General features: G+C 39.5%; 1 protein-coding gene across 1 annotated transcript in view; it reads left to right on the top strand.

Moving 5' to 3' along the window:
• OGFOD3 (2-oxoglutarate and iron dependent oxygenase domain containing 3) overlaps positions 1–23,335 on the top strand; it is a gene marked incomplete in the record, with an annotated part of 739,577 nt that overhangs the window by 184,157 nt on the left and 532,085 nt on the right. Inside the window, 2 exon segments of the mRNA XM_053709794.1 lie at positions 9,389–9,464; positions 10,738–10,780. Of these exon segments, the coding sequence (XP_053565769.1) occupies positions 9,389–9,464; positions 10,738–10,780 (119 nt within the window).

Below are 23,335 nucleotides of genomic sequence, written 5' to 3'. Positions count from 1 at the left end.
TTATCTACAATTAAATTTCAATGGTCATACTCAACCAACCACTTGCCTTATTTGCTGGAACCAATCTGGACATGATACTGGAGTAATTAAGGCTAGCCACCGTCATTTTGATAGCAAAACATACAATACATTGCTTTGCTGGATCTTATCATGTTGGCCAAGGCCAGTTAAACACATATATCCCAAAAGTTAGACTTGTGAAGTCTGTGGTGTACACAAGAAAACGTAAATAATTGATATTGCAACTAAACTCAGCCTTCCTTGTTTTTGAGCCTGATATACAGCTACTCATCAGATTTAACGTTCTCTTCTAATCAAAGTAGATGCAATTAGACCAGATGTTTTCAAACCAGCCCTTAGGCCTCCCTAATAGACCAGATTTTCAGGATTACTTGGGTGAGAGCAGGTTAATAACTATTCTTACTAATCAGCTGATTATTTCCCCTGTGCTCCTGAACATCTGGCCTGTTAGGCAGGCCTGAGGGCTGGTTTCAAACCTCTGAATTAGACTATGCCAGACAGCATCACACAGAACCAGACTGTACGGCTAAACTAGACTCTGCTACATCCGCGAAATGCGTCAAATTGTGTCACTCAGACTGCATCCTATAAATTAGTAACATTGTATCAGGCAGGCTTTTATAGGTTACTTTCACACTCTTGATTTGCAATTAACATCTCTTGAAGGAGCAGTGTTTTGTGCTGCTTTTTCTTTCACGATTCAGATAGAATGTGTGATTTTAAACAACTTTCTAATTTACTTCTATTATGACATTTTCTTTGTTCTTTTTGTAACTTTTGTTGAAAAGCAGGGATATATGCTTAGGAGCCAGGCCATTTCAGGAGCGCTATATGGCAGCAGTTTTGCAAGAATGTTATTCATTTGCATGAACACTAGAGGGCAGCACTATTTCCTGTCATGTAGTGCTGCAGATGCCTACCTAGGTATCTCTTCAACGTAGAATATCATGAGAGTGAAGAAAATAGTAAAACTTTTTTTTTTTATTAATGGTGTCCTCTGTATCCCAAAAAAATAAATAAAAAATTGGGGTTTCATATTCCTTTAAAGGGACAGTCCTCTCCGAAAATGTTATTGTTTAAAAAGATAGATCATGTTTTATCCATTCCCCAGTTTTGCAAAGCAAACAGTTATATTAATACACTTTTAGCCTCTGTGATTACTTTGTATCTAAGCCTCTGCAGATCGCCATTTACAATGTTATCGCACAATGTTATCTATATGGCCCACATGAACTTGCAGTCCCTTGTGAAAAGCTAATAAAAAAAGCATGTGATAAGAGTGTAGTGGCTTAGAAACAATCATACAAAAAAAGGACTCAGTAGTGCAAAAACAATGAATGTAGTGAGTTACGTCACTTTTAAACAGCTACTATTAGGTGGATTATGAGCGATGGACCAGCCTTCAAATGGAATACGTTATAACAATTTCCAATGCTGCACCGTCTGTGCCCAAGTCAGTCCCCCCACTGCTGCCCAAGCGTTTACCGGTATATATATGGATCTCCGATGCACGGGTACCTTGTACCTCAGTCGAGTGCTCGTCCTTCTGCCGGCTCTGCTGCTTGGCGTCCATGTGGGTCTGGGTATGTACAGCGTCTCTCCACTTTCGGCAAGCGCCGGATCCTATTGGCTGGTTCTGATGTCGATCAGCAGGGACCAATCCGTAATGACAATCAAGCTGAAGATTCACCTGTAGCAGTAAGATGAAAACACACACCTCCCCACAGCGCGATCATCCAGGAATCACTGGCAATGGCATAAGGAAAAAATTGTGGCAATCCTGGAGATTGTGAATAAAAGTCTTTATTTAAACAAACCGTGTTTAAAAGCGAAAGGCACACACAACAAATAAAAGCAAACCAGGTGTGGCACTGTCTGGCTGAGCCACTTTTATTCACAATCTCCAGGATTGCCACAATTTTTTCCTTGTGGCTTAGAAACAGGCAGAAATTTAGAGGTTTAAACATTATAAAGTATATTAATATAACTCTGTTGGTTGTGCAAAGTTGGGGAATGGGTAGTAAAGGCGTTAGCTATCTTTTTTAAACAATAACAATTTTTGTGTAGACTGTCCCTTTAAATAAATATTTCACGTTGGGGCTGCAGCTGCCAGATAGTAGATTTATACCTTTGAGACTAAAGGCTAAAGCTGTGATCTGTGCAATGTGTTCAAGACACTGAGCTTAACCACATTCACTTCTTTATCATTTGTTGGACTTAAAGGGGCAGTTATATATACAGTGTATTTATAGAACTGCATTGTTAAAGGGACAGTCAAGTACAAAAAAAACTTTCATGATTCAAATAGGGCATGTCATTTTAAACAACTTTCCAATTTACTTTTATCACCAATTTTGCTTTGTTCTCTTGGTATTCTTAGTTGAAAGCTAAACCTAGGAGGTTCATATGCTAATTTCTTAGACCTTGAAGACCGCCTCTAATCTAAATGCATTTTGATAGTTTTTCACCACTAGAGGGCATTAGTTCATGTGTTTAATATGGATAACATTAAGCTCATGCACGTGAATTTACCATGGAGAGAGCTCTGATTGGCTAAAATGAAAGTCTGTCAAAAGAACTAAAATAAGGGGGCAGTCTGCTGAGGCTTAGTTACAAGGTAATTACAGAGGTAAAACGTGTATAATTATAACTGTGTTGGTTATGCAAAACTGGGGAATTGGTAATTAAGGGATTATCTATCTTTTAAAACAACAGCAATTCTGGTGTTGACTGTCCCTTTAAATATCTGCATAAACATACATTTTAAATCTTTTCTTTTTTTTAACGCTGCCATATTTTCAGGGTTTTGCAATTCAGAGCAATCCAGAGTCAATGTGCATTCGGCATTAGTTTATACAAATGATTGCTGACAATGGCCACGGATAGCAGCATACGGCTTTTTTTGGAGCTGGATTTATTATTTTAATCTGGATTTATTATTTTAATCTGGATTTACACAGATCCGTGTGTGTTGCACTATTACACAAATAAATCCGTCTTTGAAAAAAGCAGAATGTTACCACCAGCCACAATATTCTGCATTTGTTTCACGTCTAATCCAGAGATTCAGTCCTTGTAAGCCATTTTACATTATCTTACATTATCTGCTTTGCTGTGTCAAATAAGAGGCCTGCTGTAAATGAGTTTGTATACCACTCGAAAAAGAGCAGTGCAGGCCAATCACTGGGCAGTATTTACCTATATACAGCAAACTGTCACATACTGATACAAAACACAATTTCTTTTGTAAAATGATGATGGTGCACAGATCTTCATAACATATGGGTTATATTTCCCGCCACTAGGAGGAGGTCAAGAACCCATATCAGCTTGAAGGGATACTAAACCCAAAGTTTTTTTCTTTCATGATTCAAATAGAGCATGCTATTTTTATTTGCACAAGCAAGAATGTAAACTTAACAGCCGGCCCATTTTTATTTCAGCACCTATGTAGCTCTTGCTGATTGGTTACTAAATGTAGCAAACCAATCAGCAAGCTCTACCAAGGTGCTGAACCAAAAATGGGCTGGCTCTTAACCTTCCATTCCTGCTTTTTCAAATAGAGATAGCAAGAGAACGAAGAAAAATAGATAATAGGAAGTATAATTTACAAAGAAAATAGAAGACAAACTCTACAGCAGCTGAATAATACAGGTACACAGGAATACCCTGTTATGTGCACAGCAGGTATTTCCTACTGCAATCCTCTGCGGTACTCGATACCTGCACTTGGTAGGCTCTCTACTGGATACTGCTGCAGATGCATTGACATGCCTGGTAAGCCAGTGAAGTGGTGCTGCGTAAGAACACACACACTCTTTTATACAACACACACACACTCTCATACAACACACACATACATACACTTTCATACAACACACACTCTCTAATACAACACACACATACAGCACACACCACACGCACACTGTCATACAACACACACTTTCATACAACACACACATACATACATACACTTTCATACAACACACGCATACATACATACACTTTCATACAACATACACATACATACATACACTTTCACATGACGCACACATACATACACTTTCATACAACACACACTCTAAGTCTAATACAACATACACGTACAACACACACAAACTCATACAACACATACATACACTTTCATACAAAACACACATACAGTACATACACTTTCTAATACAACATACAATACACACAATCTCATACAACACACACACACCACACATACTGCCATATAACACCCACACCCCACCCACATGCATACAACACACACACTGCACACTCGTACAACACACACACACATACAACACACACACCACACACAACTGTTCATACAACACACTCTCATACAACACACACACCCCAACCACATTCATACAACACACACACCACACAAACTCTCATATAACACACACGCTGCACTATTACAAAACAAACACACACCACACACAATCTCCTACAACACACAAACATAAGTCGTGCCCTAGTAAACATGGTGTTGTGACCCACTAATGGGTCCCGACCTGTAGTTTTAAGAACCCTGTTCTAGGGAAATACCTTTCATGCATTGTACTCTGCAGGTTTATTTCTTAATGCAATTCTGCAGGATTTATCCGTATTTGAATACAACAGAGATCCTTTAGAGATAAGATCTAGTGGTATTTCTTTTCTATCTGTTATCTGTCATTTATATGTATGCAAATAGGTTCTATGCAGACACTGAACATTGACTATGAATGTTTTCATTTACAGTGGAGATCCTTTAGAGATAAGGTATGTTGGTATCTCTTCTATACCTACTATATGGGTAATTTATATGTATGGACATCTGTTTATCATGCAGACACTGAGCATTGATCATGAATATTTTCATGGATCATGTACGTTGTGTATTTACTTTCTAAAGATATACACAGTCTCTGCTTATATGGACATGGATTTACATGAATACCACTGCTACTACTTATATCATGTACGGCTTCAATAAGCTTTGTATAAGTTTATATATTTTGGATCCATCAGGAAAAATAGTTTGGATATCCGGACTGATTCTGTTTGCCCTTCAAGAGATCGAGAGTTTTGTTCTCTTTGCAGAATCTTCCTTATAACCAGCGGCCCTATCTCATGTTGCCAAAGATCCTTCTAAAGTGGTAACCTTTAAGGATTTGGAGAATAGGGGATTAAATTAATCCCAGTTCATGTGTAACTTCAGGGTCAAGAGTTTTTTTTACTCTAAAGGAATTTACAGTCCTGTTCCGGATTAACATCCCTAAACATGTTGGTCAGGATTCCCACTAGTATAATGGGAACATTCCTCACAGTTTTTTTTACCCTTCATCCAAAGGGTCAATTTATGGCTAGTATAAACCTCTGTGATATTAGCGGCACATCCCTAAACACAGGAATTACTTTCAATTCCTGAAGTTTGTATATCTGAAAAACATTGCCAGTTTTCCACCCATGTTGAATGAAATCTTGCTGTGCTCAGATTCAGGACATTTCAGTTGCTCCTTATCCGAATGTAATACTAGTGCAAGCTTATTTCCTGTTCCTTATTTCCCTTTTGCTCATTCTCTCCAGTTTTTGTCTTCATTCAAGACAATGGTTGGAGTATTGATGTACCGCAAAGGCTCATTATATTCTGCTACAAGGGTAGCATTTACAGGAGTTATATTAGACTCAATCCTTATGCATCTAGTTTCGTAATGGAACTTTGCATTGTAGGATTCAGAGGGTGTGTCTCTACCTACCTTGCACTACCTTCAGTCAATAGCTCAGTGGTGGTGGGACTTATGGTAGCTGCTTCAGAAGCAGTTTATTTGCCCCATTTTCTCTTGAGACCCCTTTAATGGCTTGCTACTTCAGTAGTCAAAGATTTTTTTACATTTGGTATACAGATTGCTTTAGATTTTCCGTCAGTTAATTAATTTATTTTTTCTTGAGGACTCAAAACTTTGACCCTTGGGAGATCCTTCCTTCGTCAGTCTTGGCCTACGTACGCCAGTCTCTCTGGCTGAGTGGCGGTCTGGGTTTCTTGAAGAGTGCAAGGAGTTGGGTTTCCTCTAGAGGCCAGGTTACCATTCAACATTCTGGAACATTAAGCAATCTTCGGGCTCTCAGCCAAGTCCCCTATTGAAAGAGTAAAAGTTTATCTCTTTCCAGTTCGATAACATATCAGCAGTTTCCTACATAAATTATCAAGGGGAATATCTGCATTCCACTGGCCATGCAAGAAGTGTCTAAACTCTGTTTAGGTAGAGAGGACTTTTTGCTCCATATTACCAATTCACTTACCAGGTGTGAACAACTGGAAGGTGGATCATCTCAGCGGTCTATCGCTATCATTAAAGAGAGTGGTATCTCCATTAGGACATGTTTTATCACTCAGAGATCAAACTGGGCTTACAGGACCTAGATCTGATGACCTTTCATTTAAATCACATACTCCAAGCTATTGTGTGAGATCAAAAGATCTAAAGGCTCTCCTTAAAGATGCCTTGGTGTTTCCATGGAACTTCATCTGTTTCCAAGATTCATACTTATTCAAACAGGAATCAATGTCAATAATATTAATTGCTGCAGCCTGACTCTGCAGGACCTGTTATGCGGATATAGTGCAGATGTTTTCTTAGCTCACCATAGCTTTTTCCTCTGAGACAAAACTTGTTGTCTCAAGGTTTTCATTTCATCAGGATCTCTAATCTTAATGGCGCAGAGCTTGAACGCCTAGTTCTGAGACATAGAGTTTTCTTGGAATCGGGTATTGAATCTTTGATGCAGGCCAGAAAGCCTGTAACACAAAGAATGTATTACTGGATTTTGGAAGGCATTTATGAATAGTTTTCTGGGTATTCCCTTAGGATTTCTAGACGCCTTCAATTTTTCTCAGGATGGCCTTGATATGGGTTTATCCACTAATTCTAATTTTTGCTTTATCTGTTCTTTTTCATAGGAAATTGGGCTAAATTTCCTTAGGATCAGACTTTTGTCCAGGTGTTCATTAGAATTAGGCCAATTGTGATTCCTATTTCTCCACCCTGTAATCTGAATCTACTTTTCTCATGGTTCTTTGTTTGAACAAATTTATTCCATTGATATCTACTTTTTACCTTGTAAAGTATTCTTACTATTTGTAGTCTCTTCAGCAATGGGAGTTTCTGAGTTAACCTTCTCTTGTGATCTCCATTTCTAATTATTCACAAGGAGAAGGTTATACTTTGTACTAAATACGATTTTTCTCCTAAGGTTTCAAAAGAAAACGCCAATCAAGAAATGGTTGTTCCTGCTAACTTTGAGTAGCGACTTTTACATAATCTAAGTAAATTGAGAAGTTTTTTTTATTACAATTGTATGTTCTATCACATTTTTGGATTTTATATCCCAATTATCCATTTTATCTACTGTAATATATTAATTAATTTACAAATATATTCTTTGCCTTTATTTTGAAACAGCTGCTTTTGCATTGTCTCTTTAATATTTTCAAAATTACTTGTTAAACCAAAATATCAGTGTAGATCAGTGGTTTTCAAACCTGAAGATATCTGAACTAGAGCACTTGTGAAATAATCAGCTGATTAATATACCATGCTTATTAACCGGCTCTCACCCAAGGTAATCCTGAAAACCTGACCTGTTAGGGAGGCCTGGGGTCAGGTTTTAAAAACCAGTGGTGTAAACTTAGAGAGAATTGTTACAGAGAGATAAACTAAGGTCTGCTCTTCCTGCAGGTTCAGTTCACTTAAATGGGCATATTCCTGAGAACAATTTCAATGAGCAAAAACAATATTTTCAAATACAAATATAAAACCAAGAGAGCAATTTCTTGGGATGTAAAAACCCTATTAATATTATGCAGACATTAAGGGGAAAGAAAGGTCAAAATTGAAATATGCATGTGGACATTTCCATGTTAAATAGAATCATTTCTGCAGTTTACTATTAGCAAAAATACTTCTAGTAAAAGTTCTGTTTTCCATTGGCATACGCACATATGCTGTGAGGTCCTGTGCAGCAGTATTCAAGCTCAGAGAACTGGCAGTGGTGTGTATTGCTTTTGTGAAGACTTCATTTGTATCATCCAAGCCACTGGTTGTGCTGCTTGAATACTGGTGCATAGGCAAGGTGATAGCGTGACGATAGATATATATATATAGATTGATAGCTATAGACAGACAGACAAACATAGATGATAATTAGATAGATAGTAGTTCTGTAGTTAAAATGTGGAATGTCCAAATGTAAAGTAAAAAGGTGCTGTGCAAAACATAATGCATGCTTTAATTTGTTACAGCACGTGTCATTTTTATATCACTGACCCAAGCTCACTATATGGGATTAACACACAGGTAAATTCCTGCTCTGGAGCCTCAAGCATTGCACTTTCCAAGATGGAAACTGCCGGTGAGCCAATCAGCAATGGCATTCTCACTAGCCGTGAGCCACCGGACATGTTCTGCTCAGGGGGTGCAGTCAGTAACAGTTATTAGAGCATTAGAACGTCTATTTAATGATACAGTAGAAGTGCATAAAACAAGAGTTGTAACAGGAACATCATGATGTAATGCAGACTGTCTTCTGATAACCCGTGGTCCTCTGGTCATAAGACATTGGTTATGATGTTGCTGGCTCACATGGAAACAGCACCCGACCTCCCAAGAGGGCACCTGAAGACGAATTTTAAGGAATCAGAGGCGTATAGATGTAATTGTTGTCTGCTGCGATGTGCCCGCTGGGTTCCTTTAATTTGATGATTGAACATTCTTGGCAAGAAAACATCATGCATTGTCTTGTAATTAATTACAGCTGTGTGGCGTTAATTGGAATTTGCATCCCCCCCCCAAGGCCTCTGGGAAGCTTATTAACCCTTGCCCTTCTTAAAGAGCTTTTATCCCTTGCTCAGCAGTAAATTGCTGCTTTTTGATGAGACAAGGGTTAACAAACTGCAGTGAAACTTTAAATGTAATAATATTGGGCAATTTTGATGCCCCCTGCAGTGATCTCAACATCAGTTCTCATTTCTCTAATCGCCCACCCCAGCTTCTAGATTGAAACAAAAAGAAAGGTTTACGTGCCAGGAAAAATGTTCAAAATCCCACTGATGTTTCAGGACAATTTAACTGCAGCTAAATCACAGGACGTGTGTAATTATCGATAAAAGAGTCTCTGTGTATTTTGTTTTCTTTTTAATCAAATAAAAGTTTTGTTTTCTGATCTGTATTACTCGGCTATCCTCCCTTGTATCTCTATCGCTGGCTCTAAGTGGATGATTGATGGCGAATGGAATAATTGCTCTATCGAATATGCTAGGGAAGCAAAAAACTAATTCTCTCTCTTTTTTTTTTTTTTGTCTCCTCTCCCCCAGGGTGCACTCCTACCAAATGCGGACGAGCCGTTACTGACTTCGTCATAACGCGCAAGGAGGCTGAGAAAATACAAAGGTGACCTATCTGTGTATCTAACGCATACTGCAAACTCATCTCACACTCTTATGTCTGCATTTAGTTCACCATCTTCAAAATTCCTCACCAAGCAAAGATTTAACCCCTTTGTTTAACAGACAATTGTTCATATTAGATTGGTAGAACGCGTAAAGTCACCAAATTGAATTGTAAAATATGATGATGCCTTTAATGACTTTAAATGTGATATATATGTTGAGTCTAATTGTATTTGTTTTACAAAGATTGAACATGTACATTTAGCTACAAATGCTATGGCTGAATCATGTAGTAAACCACGTTAAATTCATTACTTTTCACAAAGGAAGAGATAGCAGATTAGAACTGTGCTAATCACATTTAGTTTTTCTGCTGGATTCTAGTAATATGTGATAACTCTATGCATAAGCACAGACAGCTCACATCTCTCTGTAGTATGATCTTTGTATTATACATAAAGATTCTGCTTAGGTATTTTTTTTATTAATGTTTAACCCTTTGACTGCCATTACGATTGTAGATCAATGTAATACAGCCGAGGGGACACAAAGGAGCAATAAAATGCTCTTATCGGTTAGTTATGTGTTATTTATTGAACACAACTTTGGATTTAACCCCTTTGTGGATAAAATTATATTAAATTTCTCTTGATTTTGTTTAAAAACCTCAGAAACCTTCAAATATAATTCATGATGTTTAATGGGACATTTAAGTTAGAATTAAACTTTCACAATTGAGAATGATAATTGGGCAGGTAAAAACAACAACTCTAATATACATCTTTCTCTTTGTCTCCTCTGTTGCAACTGAGCTGCTTCCCTACTAAGGTAGGCTTAGAAGTGTGCATGTGTTTTGTGCACTACATTGTTACAAACACTGCTGCCATATAGTGCTCAAGATACCAAGAGAAAGAGGTCAATTTGATCATAGAAGTAAGCTGTGATTTTTTTTTAATTGTTCTCTATCTGAATTATGTTTTTTTTTTAAATTTTTTTTATTTTATCCCTTTAACCACTTCACTACCGGGAATTTCAGAGAAAAACGCCTAAAATGAGGGATCATTTTTTTCTATCACTCCATTTAAACACAAATAGAACATTGTTTTTCTTTTATTTACCCATGAAAACGATATATTTTTAGTAGACAACCTAACGTATTGATCCAGGCCTATTTTGGTATATTTAGGTTTTTATAATATGAGTAGGACAGATACATCTGATATGGGGCAGGTGAGTTTTGTGATGGCAGTTGTTCATTGCTTTTTTCTTTGCAGGATAGCTCAGGCTGGCCTGGCCCTTGGAGGATCTAACGGAGGGGTGAGTACTGGAAGCCAAAGGCCACCAACACACAATATTATGTATTGTTTCAGTGAGAGAGGTGATATGGGCTTCTGCTGGCACACAGACTTATTTTAGCTTTTTTTCATGTAAATGGCAAGAGTCCATGAGCTAGTGACGTATGGGATATACATTCCTACCAGGAGGGGGCAAAGCTTCCCAAACCTCAAAATGCCTATAAATACTACTCCCACCACACACATACTTCACTTTTACAAACTGTGCCTCCTATGGAGGTGGCGAAGAAAGTTTGTACTTGATTTTTATGATTTCTTCTATGATAAGCTCTTCTAAGCATTCTGAAGCCCAATTCCTCTCAGAGTACAGTGTTTGTAAGAGCTTCAGTATCGGAATCATGTTTTAGGAAGTTATTTTTTAATATTTTCTTACCTGGGTTTAGTCTTTTTTTCCCAATTTGACTTGTTTTTCCTTAAAATTTGCGGGAGGGCGCAAAATGCTGTTATTTATTGCATCATTTTTGGCGCAAATTTGCGTCTATAGTGTTGCAAGTTTTGTAATTTTATGCATATTTATTGATGTTTGGATGTTTGGCACGAAGTCGCGCCTGTTATGACGCAAGTTGCATCATTTCCGGATGTTTGGCGCTAAAAACATTTCACTTTGTGTTGTGCGTCATAGTTGGCGCCAAATATTTTTTTGGTTATATTACCCCACTTCCTTTATACTCCCTGCTCTCATTATATTCTAGAGGGCTATGCTGTTTGCTTTTCTGCCTATTTAACATATGCATTTTTTTCCATTCCTGAAACTGCTATATGAGGAAATTTAATATTTTGTTTAAATTTTATTTTTTGTTTTACATTTTGCAAGATGTCTCAGTCTGATTCTCAGAAGCTACTGTAGGAACCATGCTGCCTGAACACAGTTCTACCAAAGCTAAGTGTATCTGTTGTAAGCAAGCTGAGATTATATCTCAGGATATTTTATGTAACAGTTGTCATGATAAGCTTTTGCATGCCGATAATGTTTCTATTAGTACTAGTACAGCGTCTGTTGTTCCCTCAACATCTAATGTACATGATATCCCTGTTGATATAAAAAATTATATTGCTGATACAGAAGGCTATGTCTGCTATTCCACCTTCTAATAAACGTAAAAGGTCTTTTAAAACTTCTCATAAAACTGATGAAATTTGTAATGACCGACAACATACTGAAATATTCTCCTCTGAAGAGGATCTCTCTGGTTCAGAAGATCCTACTTCAGGCATTGAAATTGATAAATTTTCTTTCTTTTTAAGATTGAATATATTCGGTCTTTGTTGAAAGAATTATTGGTTACTTTGGGTATTGAGGATCCTCTTGATAACAAAATCAGTAAATGTTTAAATTCTGTTTTTAAACCTCCTGTGACTACTCTTGAGGTTTTTCCTGTTCCAGATGCGGTTTCTGATGTGATTGCTAAGGAATGGTCTAAGCCTGGTGCTTATTTTAATCCTTCTTCTAGGTTTAAGATGTTTTATCTTTTACCAGTGGCTAATTTGGAGTTTTGTGAAAAGGTTGATGGGGCTATTTCTACTCTTGCCAAACATACTACTATTCCTATGGAAGATAGTACTTCTTTTAAGGATCCTTTAGATAGGAAGATTGAATCTTGTCTAAGGAAAGCTTATTTACATTCTGGCTATATTCTCAGGTCTGTCATTTCTATGGCTAATGTTGCGGCTGCATCAACTTTTTTGTTGGATTGCTTAGCACATCAGGAAACAGATCCTGATTTGTCTAGCATTGTTCATTTGCTTCAACATGCTAATCATTTTATTTGTGATGCTATTTTTTATATCATCAAGATTGATGTTAAATCTATATATTTAGCTATTCTAGCTAGAAGAGCTTTATGGCTTAAATCATGGAATGATGACATGGTATCTAAATCTAGATCACTATCTCTATCTTTCCAGGGTAATAATTTTATTGGATCCTATTATTTCTATTACTAGGGGGAAGGGAGTTTTTTGCCCCAAGATAAAAAGTCTAAGGGTAAATCTAAAGCTTCTAATCGGTTTCGTTCCTTTCGTCAGAATAGAGAACAGAAAACCACTCCTTCAAGTTTGAATAAATCCAAGCCTTATAAAAAGCCAAAGCCAGCCCCCAAGACTGCATGAAGGTGCGGCCCTCAATCCAGTTCAACTAGTGGGGGGCACATTGAAATTATTTCAAAACATTTGGGCAGATTCTGTTCAGAATCAGTGGATTCAGAGCATTGTCTCTCAAGAGTATCGAATAGGTTTCAGAATAAGACCACCTGTGAGAAGATTCTTTCTCTCTCATGTTCCAACAAATCCTGTGAAAGCTCAGGCTTTTCTGAAATGTGTTTCAGATCTGGAGCGTTCAGGGGTGATTATACCAGTTCCGCTTCAGGAACAGGGTCTGGCTTTTTTTTCAAATCTATTCATTGTCCCAAAGAAAGAAAATGAATTCAGACCAGTTCTGGATCTGAAGTATTTGAATCATTTTGTAAGAGTCCCAACTTTTAAGATGGTGACTATAAGGACTATTCTGCTTTTTGTTCAGCAAGGTCATTACATGTCCGCAATAGACTTACAGGATGCTTATCTTCACATTCCGATTCATACAGATCACTATCAGTTTCTGAGATTCTCTTTTCTAGACAAGCATTACCAATTTGTCGCTCTTCCATTTGGCCTAGTGACAACTCCAGTAATCTTTTCGAAGGTTCTCGGTGCCCTTCTATCTGTAATCAGAGAGCAGGGTATTGCAGGGTATTGCAGAAAAAATGTGTAACAGGAGCACCAGGTGAAGTGATAAAAGTATAATTTTTTATTAAATGCAAAAGGGTATATACCCCGGGGAAGAACACACAAAAAAGAAAAAAGTAACAAACAGATGAACAATGGCTGACCGGTTTCGGCTGTTGACTTACTCCTAGCCTGCTTAAAACAGATTGACAGTTACTGCCTTAAAAACCCTCATCTGAGTTACCATTGGTTAAAAAGAAATTGTACGAGTTACAGTACATATGAGCAACAAGCGGATGAACTGTCGAACAGACTGTTAGAAAGAGGATACCCCAGGTCAATTATTTCGAAAGAGAGGAATTCTGTCACCAAGATCAGTAGAACTGACCTTCTAAAACAGAATAGAAAAGAGACCGAAAGGAAAATCGAGAAGAAAATCACATTCTCGACGGATTACTCTCAGCAGTATACCCAGATATGCCCGATCATTAAGAACAATTACCAGCTATTGCTAGCTGATGATGCTCTTAAAGAAACTGTGTCAGAGGGTATCAGATGCACCTACAGAAGAAACAAGACTATAGGCAACATGGTTGCACCTACGAGATTAAAACAAGAACAGACGGATGGGTCTTCTTGGTTAAGACTTAATGGCACCTTTAGGAGCAACCATCTTACCTGCAAGGCCTGTGAAAGGGTTACTACAGGGGATACTTTTTGTTCCCTGGTCACAGGTGAGAATTTTCAAAAGAAGCTATGCCTGAATTGCAGGTCAACCTTCGTGGTGTATCTGATCTCATGTACACATTGTGCGCTCCAATATGTAGGACTCACAACAAGGGAAGCTAGAGTCAGGATTAAAGAACACTTGCTGGATATAAAAGAAGGTGCTCTCACCACTCCATTAATCAATCACTTTTCGAATGTTCACAATAAAGATAAGAGATTCTTTACGTGGACAATCATTGAGAGAGTACCTATCCAGACCAAAAGGGGAGATAGGACTCGTAAATTGGGTGAAAGAGAGGCCTTCTGGATATTTCGTTTAAAAAGGAGAGTTCCAGAAGGCCTCAACTCAGAATTTGATTTAATTAATTTTTGGTAACCGAGGCTAGTTCACACCACACATAGCAAATCAAAAAGTGCCATACCTGGTATCTTTTGATTTCCCTAGTTGAATTGTTCCTTTTTAGTATCATTCCTTAATTAAACCACTGCACAATGCAGTTTATTCCTCCATTTTATATTCAAATTATAATTCAGGTCTAATATCTTCATTTGGTAACTATCTTTCCTTAGATAATAGGCACACTGTAGGGGGGCCACTCACTATACTATAAGCTAGATAGTTACAATCTAGATATTACACTACAAGCTATTTACATCATACCTTAATATCTCCTTAAACTGGCAGCATTATCTTGTATTAGGAACTTGTAGATCCTAGACTTTAGTTCTCTATCTATTCATTGTTTGTCATATTTTCACCCCATTAAACTTATTTTTCCACATGGAATGAAAAGCTAATTGCAGATTTTACCCACAGTCGGTTGCTAACAAACATGCATATGTCACGAATAGGAGGACACTGCAAGCGTAGGGACCCAATAGGAAACTGTGTTTCTCCGTTCCAGACTTGTGCAGTGAGACTTGCAGGGTGATTGGCCAAATCTTACGATTTTCAACCTATCAGAATGTTTTGAACAATGACATGGGCGGACACCCTTTGCAAGCCACACAGCAGTGAGCGGACGATAAAAAACGAGGCTAAATGCAAAAATTTTAAGGTAAACTTTAAAGAAATCTATCATTCACTAAAGCATATGATACAGACTAAAGTGTCCCTCCTAAATGAATAAAACATTAAGCACTTTCACACACAGCCGGAGCGATCGGCAAGTTTAACAACTACTTGTACACAGGTATATGTTTTAGCATGCACACAATCACAGCATGCATAAATTCATATTCAGACACAATAACAGAACAAAGATCAACATTATTCGAAACTCTAAGAGTGTTAAGGTGTATTAGTTTTTGTTTTGTATATTTGCATGCTTTTTGTGAACCATGTACCGTAGAGATTCAGGTGTCATTTAATGATCATTTAATTGAATGAAGCTGAGATTTTGGGGCGTGTGCCCCTGAACCAATGGTAACTCAGATGAGGGTTTTTAAGGCAGTAACTGTCAATCTGTTTTAAGCAGGCTAGGAGTAAGGCAACAGCCGAAACCGGTCAGCCATTGTTCATCTGTTTGTTACTTTTTTCTTTTTTGTGTGTTCTTACCCGGGGTATATACCCTTTTGCATTTAATAAAAATTTATACTTTTATCACTTCACCTGGTGCTCCTGCTACACATTTTTTCTGCAGTTCTCAAAAAGGCCAGACAGTGAGCACAGGTAAGGATAAATACTGTGAGAGGTAGCTAGAAGCTTGCTGCATTAGACTGCAACATTAAAGGGACAGCTGGGAAACCACGGATGCTGTAAAGAAGAAATACTTCATATGTCCAGCTAAAGCATTTTTGCTATATCATTGCTAAAAGCCGGAGGTGAGCAGAATAGGACGGACATCCCCAACAAAGGGGACACAGCACCTAAGAACAAGGCTGCCCCTTTTCCAAGGAGGCAGTGAGTGGTGAGTCACCTTTATTACAAAATTTCATCTACAGTGGATTGTTACTGCTTCATTGGAATCTGAATGGTGGGAGGTGTTTTGGGGGGAAACACCGCCATCCTAGTGTATGTACATATATACACCTTATACAGTCTATTTGCACAGCAGCTTTTAACAACATACTATTGAACTGAATCTTCTGTTCTTACAGATTATTTTCATCTATTTACATAATACACACACCCAACCTATTTCCCCCCACTCTTTTCATATTGCAGGGTATTGTTTCCTTATTTGGACGATATCTTGGTACTGGCTCCATCTTTTCATTTAGCAGAATCTCACACAAATCAACTAGTGTTGTTTCTTCAAAGACATCGTTGGAGGATCAATTTACCAAAGAGTTTCTTGATTCCTCAGGCATTGGTCACCTTTTTTAGGTTTCCAGATAGATTCAGTGTCCATGACATTAACAGACAAGAGATGAATGAAATTGGTTTCAGCATGTTGAAACCTTCAGTCTCGATCATTCCCTTCAGTGGCTATGTGCATGGAAGTTTTAGATCTCATGACTGCAGCATCAGAGCGATCGCCTTTGCTCGTTTTCATATGAGACCTCTGCAGCTTTGCATGCTGAATCAATAGTGCAGGGATTATACTTGGATATCACAATTGATATTCTTAAATCCCAGCATTCTACTCTCTCTGATTTGGTGGTTAGACCATCATCATATTATTCAAGGGGCCTCTTTTGTTCGTCCTTCCTGGACTGTAGTCTCAACAGATGCAAGTCTTTCAGGTTGGGGAACTGTCTGGGGGTCTCTGACAACACAAGGGGTTTGGAATCCTCTAGAGGCAAGGTTACCAATCAATATCTTAGAACTCTGTGCTATTTTCAGGGCCCTTCAAGCTTGGCCTCTATTAAAGAGAGAACTTTTCATTCACTTTCAGACAGACAATATTACAACTGTGGCATATGTCAATCATCAGGGAGGGTCTCGCAGTCCTTTAGCAATGAAAGACGTATCACAGATACTTTCTTGGGCGGAATCCAACTCTTGTCTAATTTCTGCGATTCATATCCCAGGTGTAGACAATTGGGAAGCGGATTATCTCAGTAGTCAGACTTTGCATCTGGGGGATTGTACAGATGTGGGGTCTTCCAGAAATAGATCTGATGGCTTCCCATCTAAAGAGAAAAGTTCCCAGATACCTTTCTAGGTCCAGGGATCCTCAGGCAGAGATGGTGGATGCGTTAGCAGTTCCTTGGTCTTACCAACATGCTTATATTTTTCCGCCTCTAGTTCTTTTTCCAAGGGTGATCTCCAAGATCATAATGGAACAATCGCATGTGTTTCTGATAGCACCAGCATGGCCTCACAGGTTTTGGTATGCGGATCTTGTCCGAATGTGTAGTTGCCATCCTTGGTCACTTCCTTTAAGGCCAGACCTTCTGTCTCAAGGGCTGTTTTTCCATCAGGATCTCAAATCACTAAATTTGAAGGTATGGAATTTGAATGTTTAGTGCTTAGTCATAGAGGTTTCTCTGACTCAGTAATCAATACTATGTTGCAGGCTCGTAAATCTTTTTCAAGGAAGATTTATTATCGGGTTTGGAAAACCTATATTTCATGGTGTTCTTCTCATAAATTATCTTGACATTCTTTTAGATTTCCTAGAATTGTACAGTTTCTTCAGGACAGTTTGGATAAAGGTTTGTCTGCAAATACTTTGAAGGGACAAATCTATGCTCTTTCTGTTTTATTTCATAGAAAGATTGCTAAACTTCCTGATATTCACTGTTTTGTTCAGGCATTGGTTCGTATCAAGCCTGTCATTAAGTCTATTTCTCCTCTATGGAGTCTTAATTTGGTTTTGAAGGTTTTGCAGGCTCCTCCTTTTGAGCCTATGCATTCTTTGGAAATTAAACTACTTTCTTGGAAAGTATTGTTCCTTTTGGCTATCTCGTCTGCTAAAATAGTTTCTGAATTGTCTGCTCTCTCTTGTGAGTCTCCTTTTCTGATTTTCCATCAGGATAAAGCTGTTTTGCGGACTTTGTTTAAATTTCTTCCTAAGGCTGTGAATTCTAACAACATTAGTAGGGAAATTGTTGTTTTTTCCTTGTGTCCGAATCCTAAGAATTCGCTTGAAAAATCATTATACTCTTTGGACTTTAAAATACTATGTTGAGGCTACTAAGAATTTTAGGAAGACTTCTAGTCTATTTGTTGTCTTTTTTTGGTTCTAGGAAAGGTCAGAAAGTCTCTGCTATTTCTTTGGCATCTTGGTTAAAGCTTTTGATTCACACAGCTTATTTGGAGGCGGGGCAGTCTCCGCCTCAGAGAATTACAGCTCATTCTACTAGACCAGTTGCCACTTTTTGGGCTTTTAAGAATGAAGCTTCAGTTGATCAGATTTGCAAAGCAGCAACTTGGTCTTCTTTGCATACATTTACTAAATGTTACCATTTCTCCAACATAGGTGTGTCCGGTCCACGGCGTCATCCTTACTTGTGGGATATTCTCTTCCCCAACAGGAAATGGCAAAGAGCCCAGCAAAGCTGGTCACATGATCCCTCCTAGGCTCCGCCTACCCCAGTCATTCTCTTTGCCGTTGTACAGGCAACATCTCCACGGAGATGGCTTAGAGTTTTTTAGTGTTTAACTGTAGTTTTTATTATTCAATCAAGAGTTTGTTATTTTAAAATAGTGCTGGTATGTACTATTTACTCAGAAACAGAAAAGAGATGAAGATTTCTGTTTGTATGAGGAAAATGATTTTAGCAACCGTCACTAAAATCCATGGCTGTTCCACACAGGACTGTTGAGAGCAATTAACTTCAGTTGGGGGAACAGTGAGCAGTCTCTTGCTGCTTGAGGTATGACACATTCTAACAAGACGATGTAATGCTGGAAGCTGTCATTTTCCCTATGGGATCCGGTAAGCCATGTTTATTAAGATAGTAAATAAGGGCTTCACAAGGGCTTATTAAGACTGTAGACTTTTTCTGGGCTAAATCGATTCATTATTAACACATATTTAGCCTTGAGGAATCATTTAATCTGGGTATTTTGATAAGATTATATCGGCAGGCACTGTTTTAGACACCTTATTCTTTAGGGGCTTTCCCAAATCATAGGCAGTGCCTCATTTTCGCGCCGGTGTTGCGCACTTGTTTTTGAGAGGCATGACATGCAGTCGCATGTGAGAGGAGCTCTGATACTTAGAAAAGACTTTCTGAAGGCGTCATTTGGTATCGTATTCCCCTTTGGGCTTGGTTGGGTCTCAGCAAAGCAGATACCAGGGACTGTAAAGGGGTTAAAGTTAAAAACGGCTCCGGTTCCGTTATTTTAAGGGTTAAAGCTTCCAAATTTGGTGTGCAATTCTTTTAAGGCTTTAAGACACTGTGGTGAAATTTTGGTGAATTTTGAACAATTCCTTCATATTTTTTCGCAATTGCAGTAATAAAGTGTGTTCAGTTTAAAATTTAAAGTGACAGTAACGGTTTTATTTTAAAACGTTTTTTGTACTTTGTTATCAAGTTTATGCCTGTTTAACATGTCTGAACTACCAGATAGACTGTGTTCTGAATGTGGGGAAGCCAGAATTCCTTCTCATTTAAATAAATGTGATTTATGTGACAATGACAATGATGCCCAAGATGATTCCTCAAGTGAGGGGAGTAAGCATGGTACTGCATCATTCCCTCCTTCGTCTACACGAGTCTTGCCCACTCAGGAGGCCCCTAGTACATCTAGCGCGCCAATACTCCTTACTATGCAACAGTTAACGGCTGTAATGGATAATTCTGTCAAAAACATTTTAGCCAAAATGAACACTTATCAGCGTAAGCGCGACTGCTCTGTTTTAGATACTGAAGAGCATGACGACGCTGATAATAATGGTTCTGAAGGGCCCCTAAACCAGTCTGATGGGGCCAGGGAGGTTTTGTCTGAGGGAGAAATTACTGATTCAGGGAACATTTCTCAACAAGCTGAACCTGATGTGATTACGTTTAAATTTAAGTTGGAACATCTCCGCATTCTGCTTAAGGAGGTATTATCCACTCTGGATGATTGTGACAAGTTGGTCATCCCAGAGAAACTATGTAAAATGGACAAGTTCCTAGAGGTCCCGGGGCTCCCAGAAGCTTTTCCTATACCCAAGCGGGTGGCGGACATTGTAAATAAAGAATGGGAAAGGCCCGGTATTCCTTTCGTCCCTCCCCCCATATTTAAAAAATTGTTTCCTATGGTCGACCCCAGAAAGGACTTATGGCAGACAGTCCCCAAGGTCGAGGGAGCGGTTTCCACTTTAAACAAACGCACCACTATACCCATAGAAGATAGTTGTGCTTTCAAAGATCCTATGGATAAAAAATTAGAAGGTTTACTTAAAAAGATGTTTGTTCAGCAGGGTTACCTTCTACAACCAATTTCATGCATTGTCCCTGTCGCTACAGCCGCGTGTTTCTGGTTCGATGAGCTGATAAAGGCGGTCGATAGTGATTCTCCTCCTTATGAGGAGATTATGGACAGAATCAATGCTCTCAAATTGGCTAATTCTTTCACTCTAGACGCCACTTTGCAATTGGCTAGGTTAGCGGCTAAGAATTCTGGGTTTGCTATTGTGGCGCGCAGAGCGCTTTGGTTGAAATCTTGGTCAGCTGATGCGTCTTCCAAGAACAAGCTACTTAACATTCCTTTCAAGGGGAAAACGCTGTTTGGCCCTGACTTGAAAGAGATTATCTCTGATATCACTGGGGGTAAGGGCCACGCCCTTCCTCAGGATCGGCCTTTCAAGGCAAAAAATAAACCTAATTTTCGTCCCTTTCGTAGAAACGGACCAGCCCAAAGTGCTACGTCCTCTAAGCAAGAGGGTAATACTTCTCAAGCCAAGCCAGCTTGGAGACCAATGCAAGGCTGGAACAAGGGAAAGCAGGCCAAGAAACCTGCCACTGCTACCAAGACAGCATGAAATGTTGGCCCCCGATCCGGGACCGGATCTGGTGGGGGGCAGACTCTCTCTCTTCGCTCAGGCTTGGGCAAGAGATGTTCTGGATCCTTGGGCGCTAGAAATAGTCTCCCAAGGTTATCTTCTGGAATTCAAGGGGCTTCCCCCAAGGGGGAGGTTCCACAGGTCTCAGTTGTCTTCAGACCACATAAAAAGACAGGCATTCTTACATTGTGTAGAAGACCTGTTAAAAATGGGAGTGATTCATCCTGTTCCATTAGGAGAACAAGGGATGGGGTTCTACTCCAATCTGTTCATAGTTCCCAAAAAAGAGGGAACGTTCAGACCAATCTTAGATCTCAAGATCTTAAACAAGTTTCTCAAGGTTCCATCGTTCAAGATGGAAACCATTCGAACTATTCTTCCTTCCATCCAGGAAGGTCAATTCATGACCACGGTGGATTTAAAGGATGCGTATCTACATATTCCTATCCACAAGGAACATCAGCGGTTCCTAAGGTTCGCATTCCTGGACAAGCATTACCAGTTCGTGGCGCTTCCTTTCGGATTAGCCACTGCTCCAAGGATTTTCACAAAGGTACTAGGGTCCCTTCTAGCTGTGCTAAGACCAAGGGGCATTGCTGTAGTACCTTACTTGGACGACATTCTGATTCAAGCGTCGTCCCTTCCTCAAGCAAAGGCTCACACGGACATTGTCCTGGCCTTTCTCAGATCTCACGGATGGAAAGTGAACGTGGAAAAGAGTTCTCTATCTCCGTCAACAAGGGTTCCCTTCTTGGGAACAATAATAGACTCCTTAGAAATGAGGATTTTTCTGACAGAGGCCAGAAAAACAAAACTTCTAGACTCTTGTCGGATACTTCATTCCGTTCCTCTTCCTTCCATAGCGCAGTGCATGGAAGTGATAGGTTTGATGGTAGCGGCAATGGACATAGTTCCTTTTGCGCGCATTCATCTAAGACCATTACAACTGTGCATGCTCAGTCAGTGGAATGGGGACTATACAGACTTGTCTCCGAAGATACAAGTAAATCAGAGGACCAGAGACTCACTCCGTTGGTGGCTGTCCCTGGAAACCTGTCACAAGGGATGACATTCCGCAGACCAGAGTGGGTCATTGTCACGACCGACGCCAGTCTGATGGGCTGGGGCGCGGTCTGGGGATCCCTGAAAGCTCAGGGTCTTTGGTCTCGGGAAGAATCTCTTCTACCGATAAATATTCTGTAACTGAGAGCGATATTCAATGCTCTCAAGGCTTGGCCTCAGCTAGCGAGGGCCAAGTTCATACGGTTTCAATCAGACAACATGACAACTGTTGCGTACATCAACCATCAGGGGGGAACAAGGAGTTCCCTAGCGATGGAAGAAGTGACCAAAATCATTCTATGGGCGGAGTCTCACTCCTGCCACCTGTCTGCTATCCACATCCCAGGAGTGGAAAATTGGGAAGCGGATTTTCTGAGTCGTCAGACATTGCATCCGGGGGAGTGGGAACTCCATCCGGAAATCTTTGCCCAAGTCACTCAACTGTGGGGCATTCCAGACATGGATCTGATGGCCTCTCGTCAGAACTTCAAAGTTCCTTGCTACGGGTCCAGATCCAGGGATCCCAAGGCGGCTCTAGTGGATGCACTAGTAGCACCTTGGACCTTCAAACTAGCTTATGTGTTCCCGCCGTTTCCTCTCATCCCCAGGCTGGTAGCCAGGATCAATCAGGAGAGGGCGTCGGTGATCTTGATAGCTCCTGCGTGGCCACGCAGGACTTGGTATGCAGATCTGGTGAATATGTCATCGGCTCCACCATGGAAGCTACCTTTGAGACGAGACCTTCTTGTTCAGGGTCCGTTCGAACATCCGAATCTGGTCTCACTCCAGCTGACTGCTTGGAGATTGAACGCTTGATCTTATCGAAGCGAGGGTTCTCAGATTCTGTTATCGATACTCTTGTTCAGGCCAGAAAGCCTGTAACTAGAAGGATTTACCACAAAATTTGGAAAAAATATATCTGTTGGTGTGAATCTAAAGGATTCCCTTGGGACAAGGTTAAGATTCCTAAGATTCTATCCTTCCTTCAAGAAGGATTGGAAAAAGGATTATCTGCAAGTTCCCTGAAGGGACAGATTTCTGCCTTGTCTGTGTTACTTCACAAAAGGCTGGCAGCTGTGCCAGATGTTCAAGCCTTTGTTCAGGCTCTGGTTAGAATCAAGCCTGTTTACAAACCT

This window comes from Bombina bombina, chromosome 1 (genome assembly GCF_027579735.1).
Source record: "Bombina bombina isolate aBomBom1 chromosome 1, aBomBom1.pri, whole genome shotgun sequence".
Lineage (NCBI taxonomy): Eukaryota > Metazoa > Chordata > Amphibia > Anura > Bombinatoridae > Bombina > Bombina bombina.
This window is presented reverse-complemented; position numbering and strand designations above follow the sequence as displayed.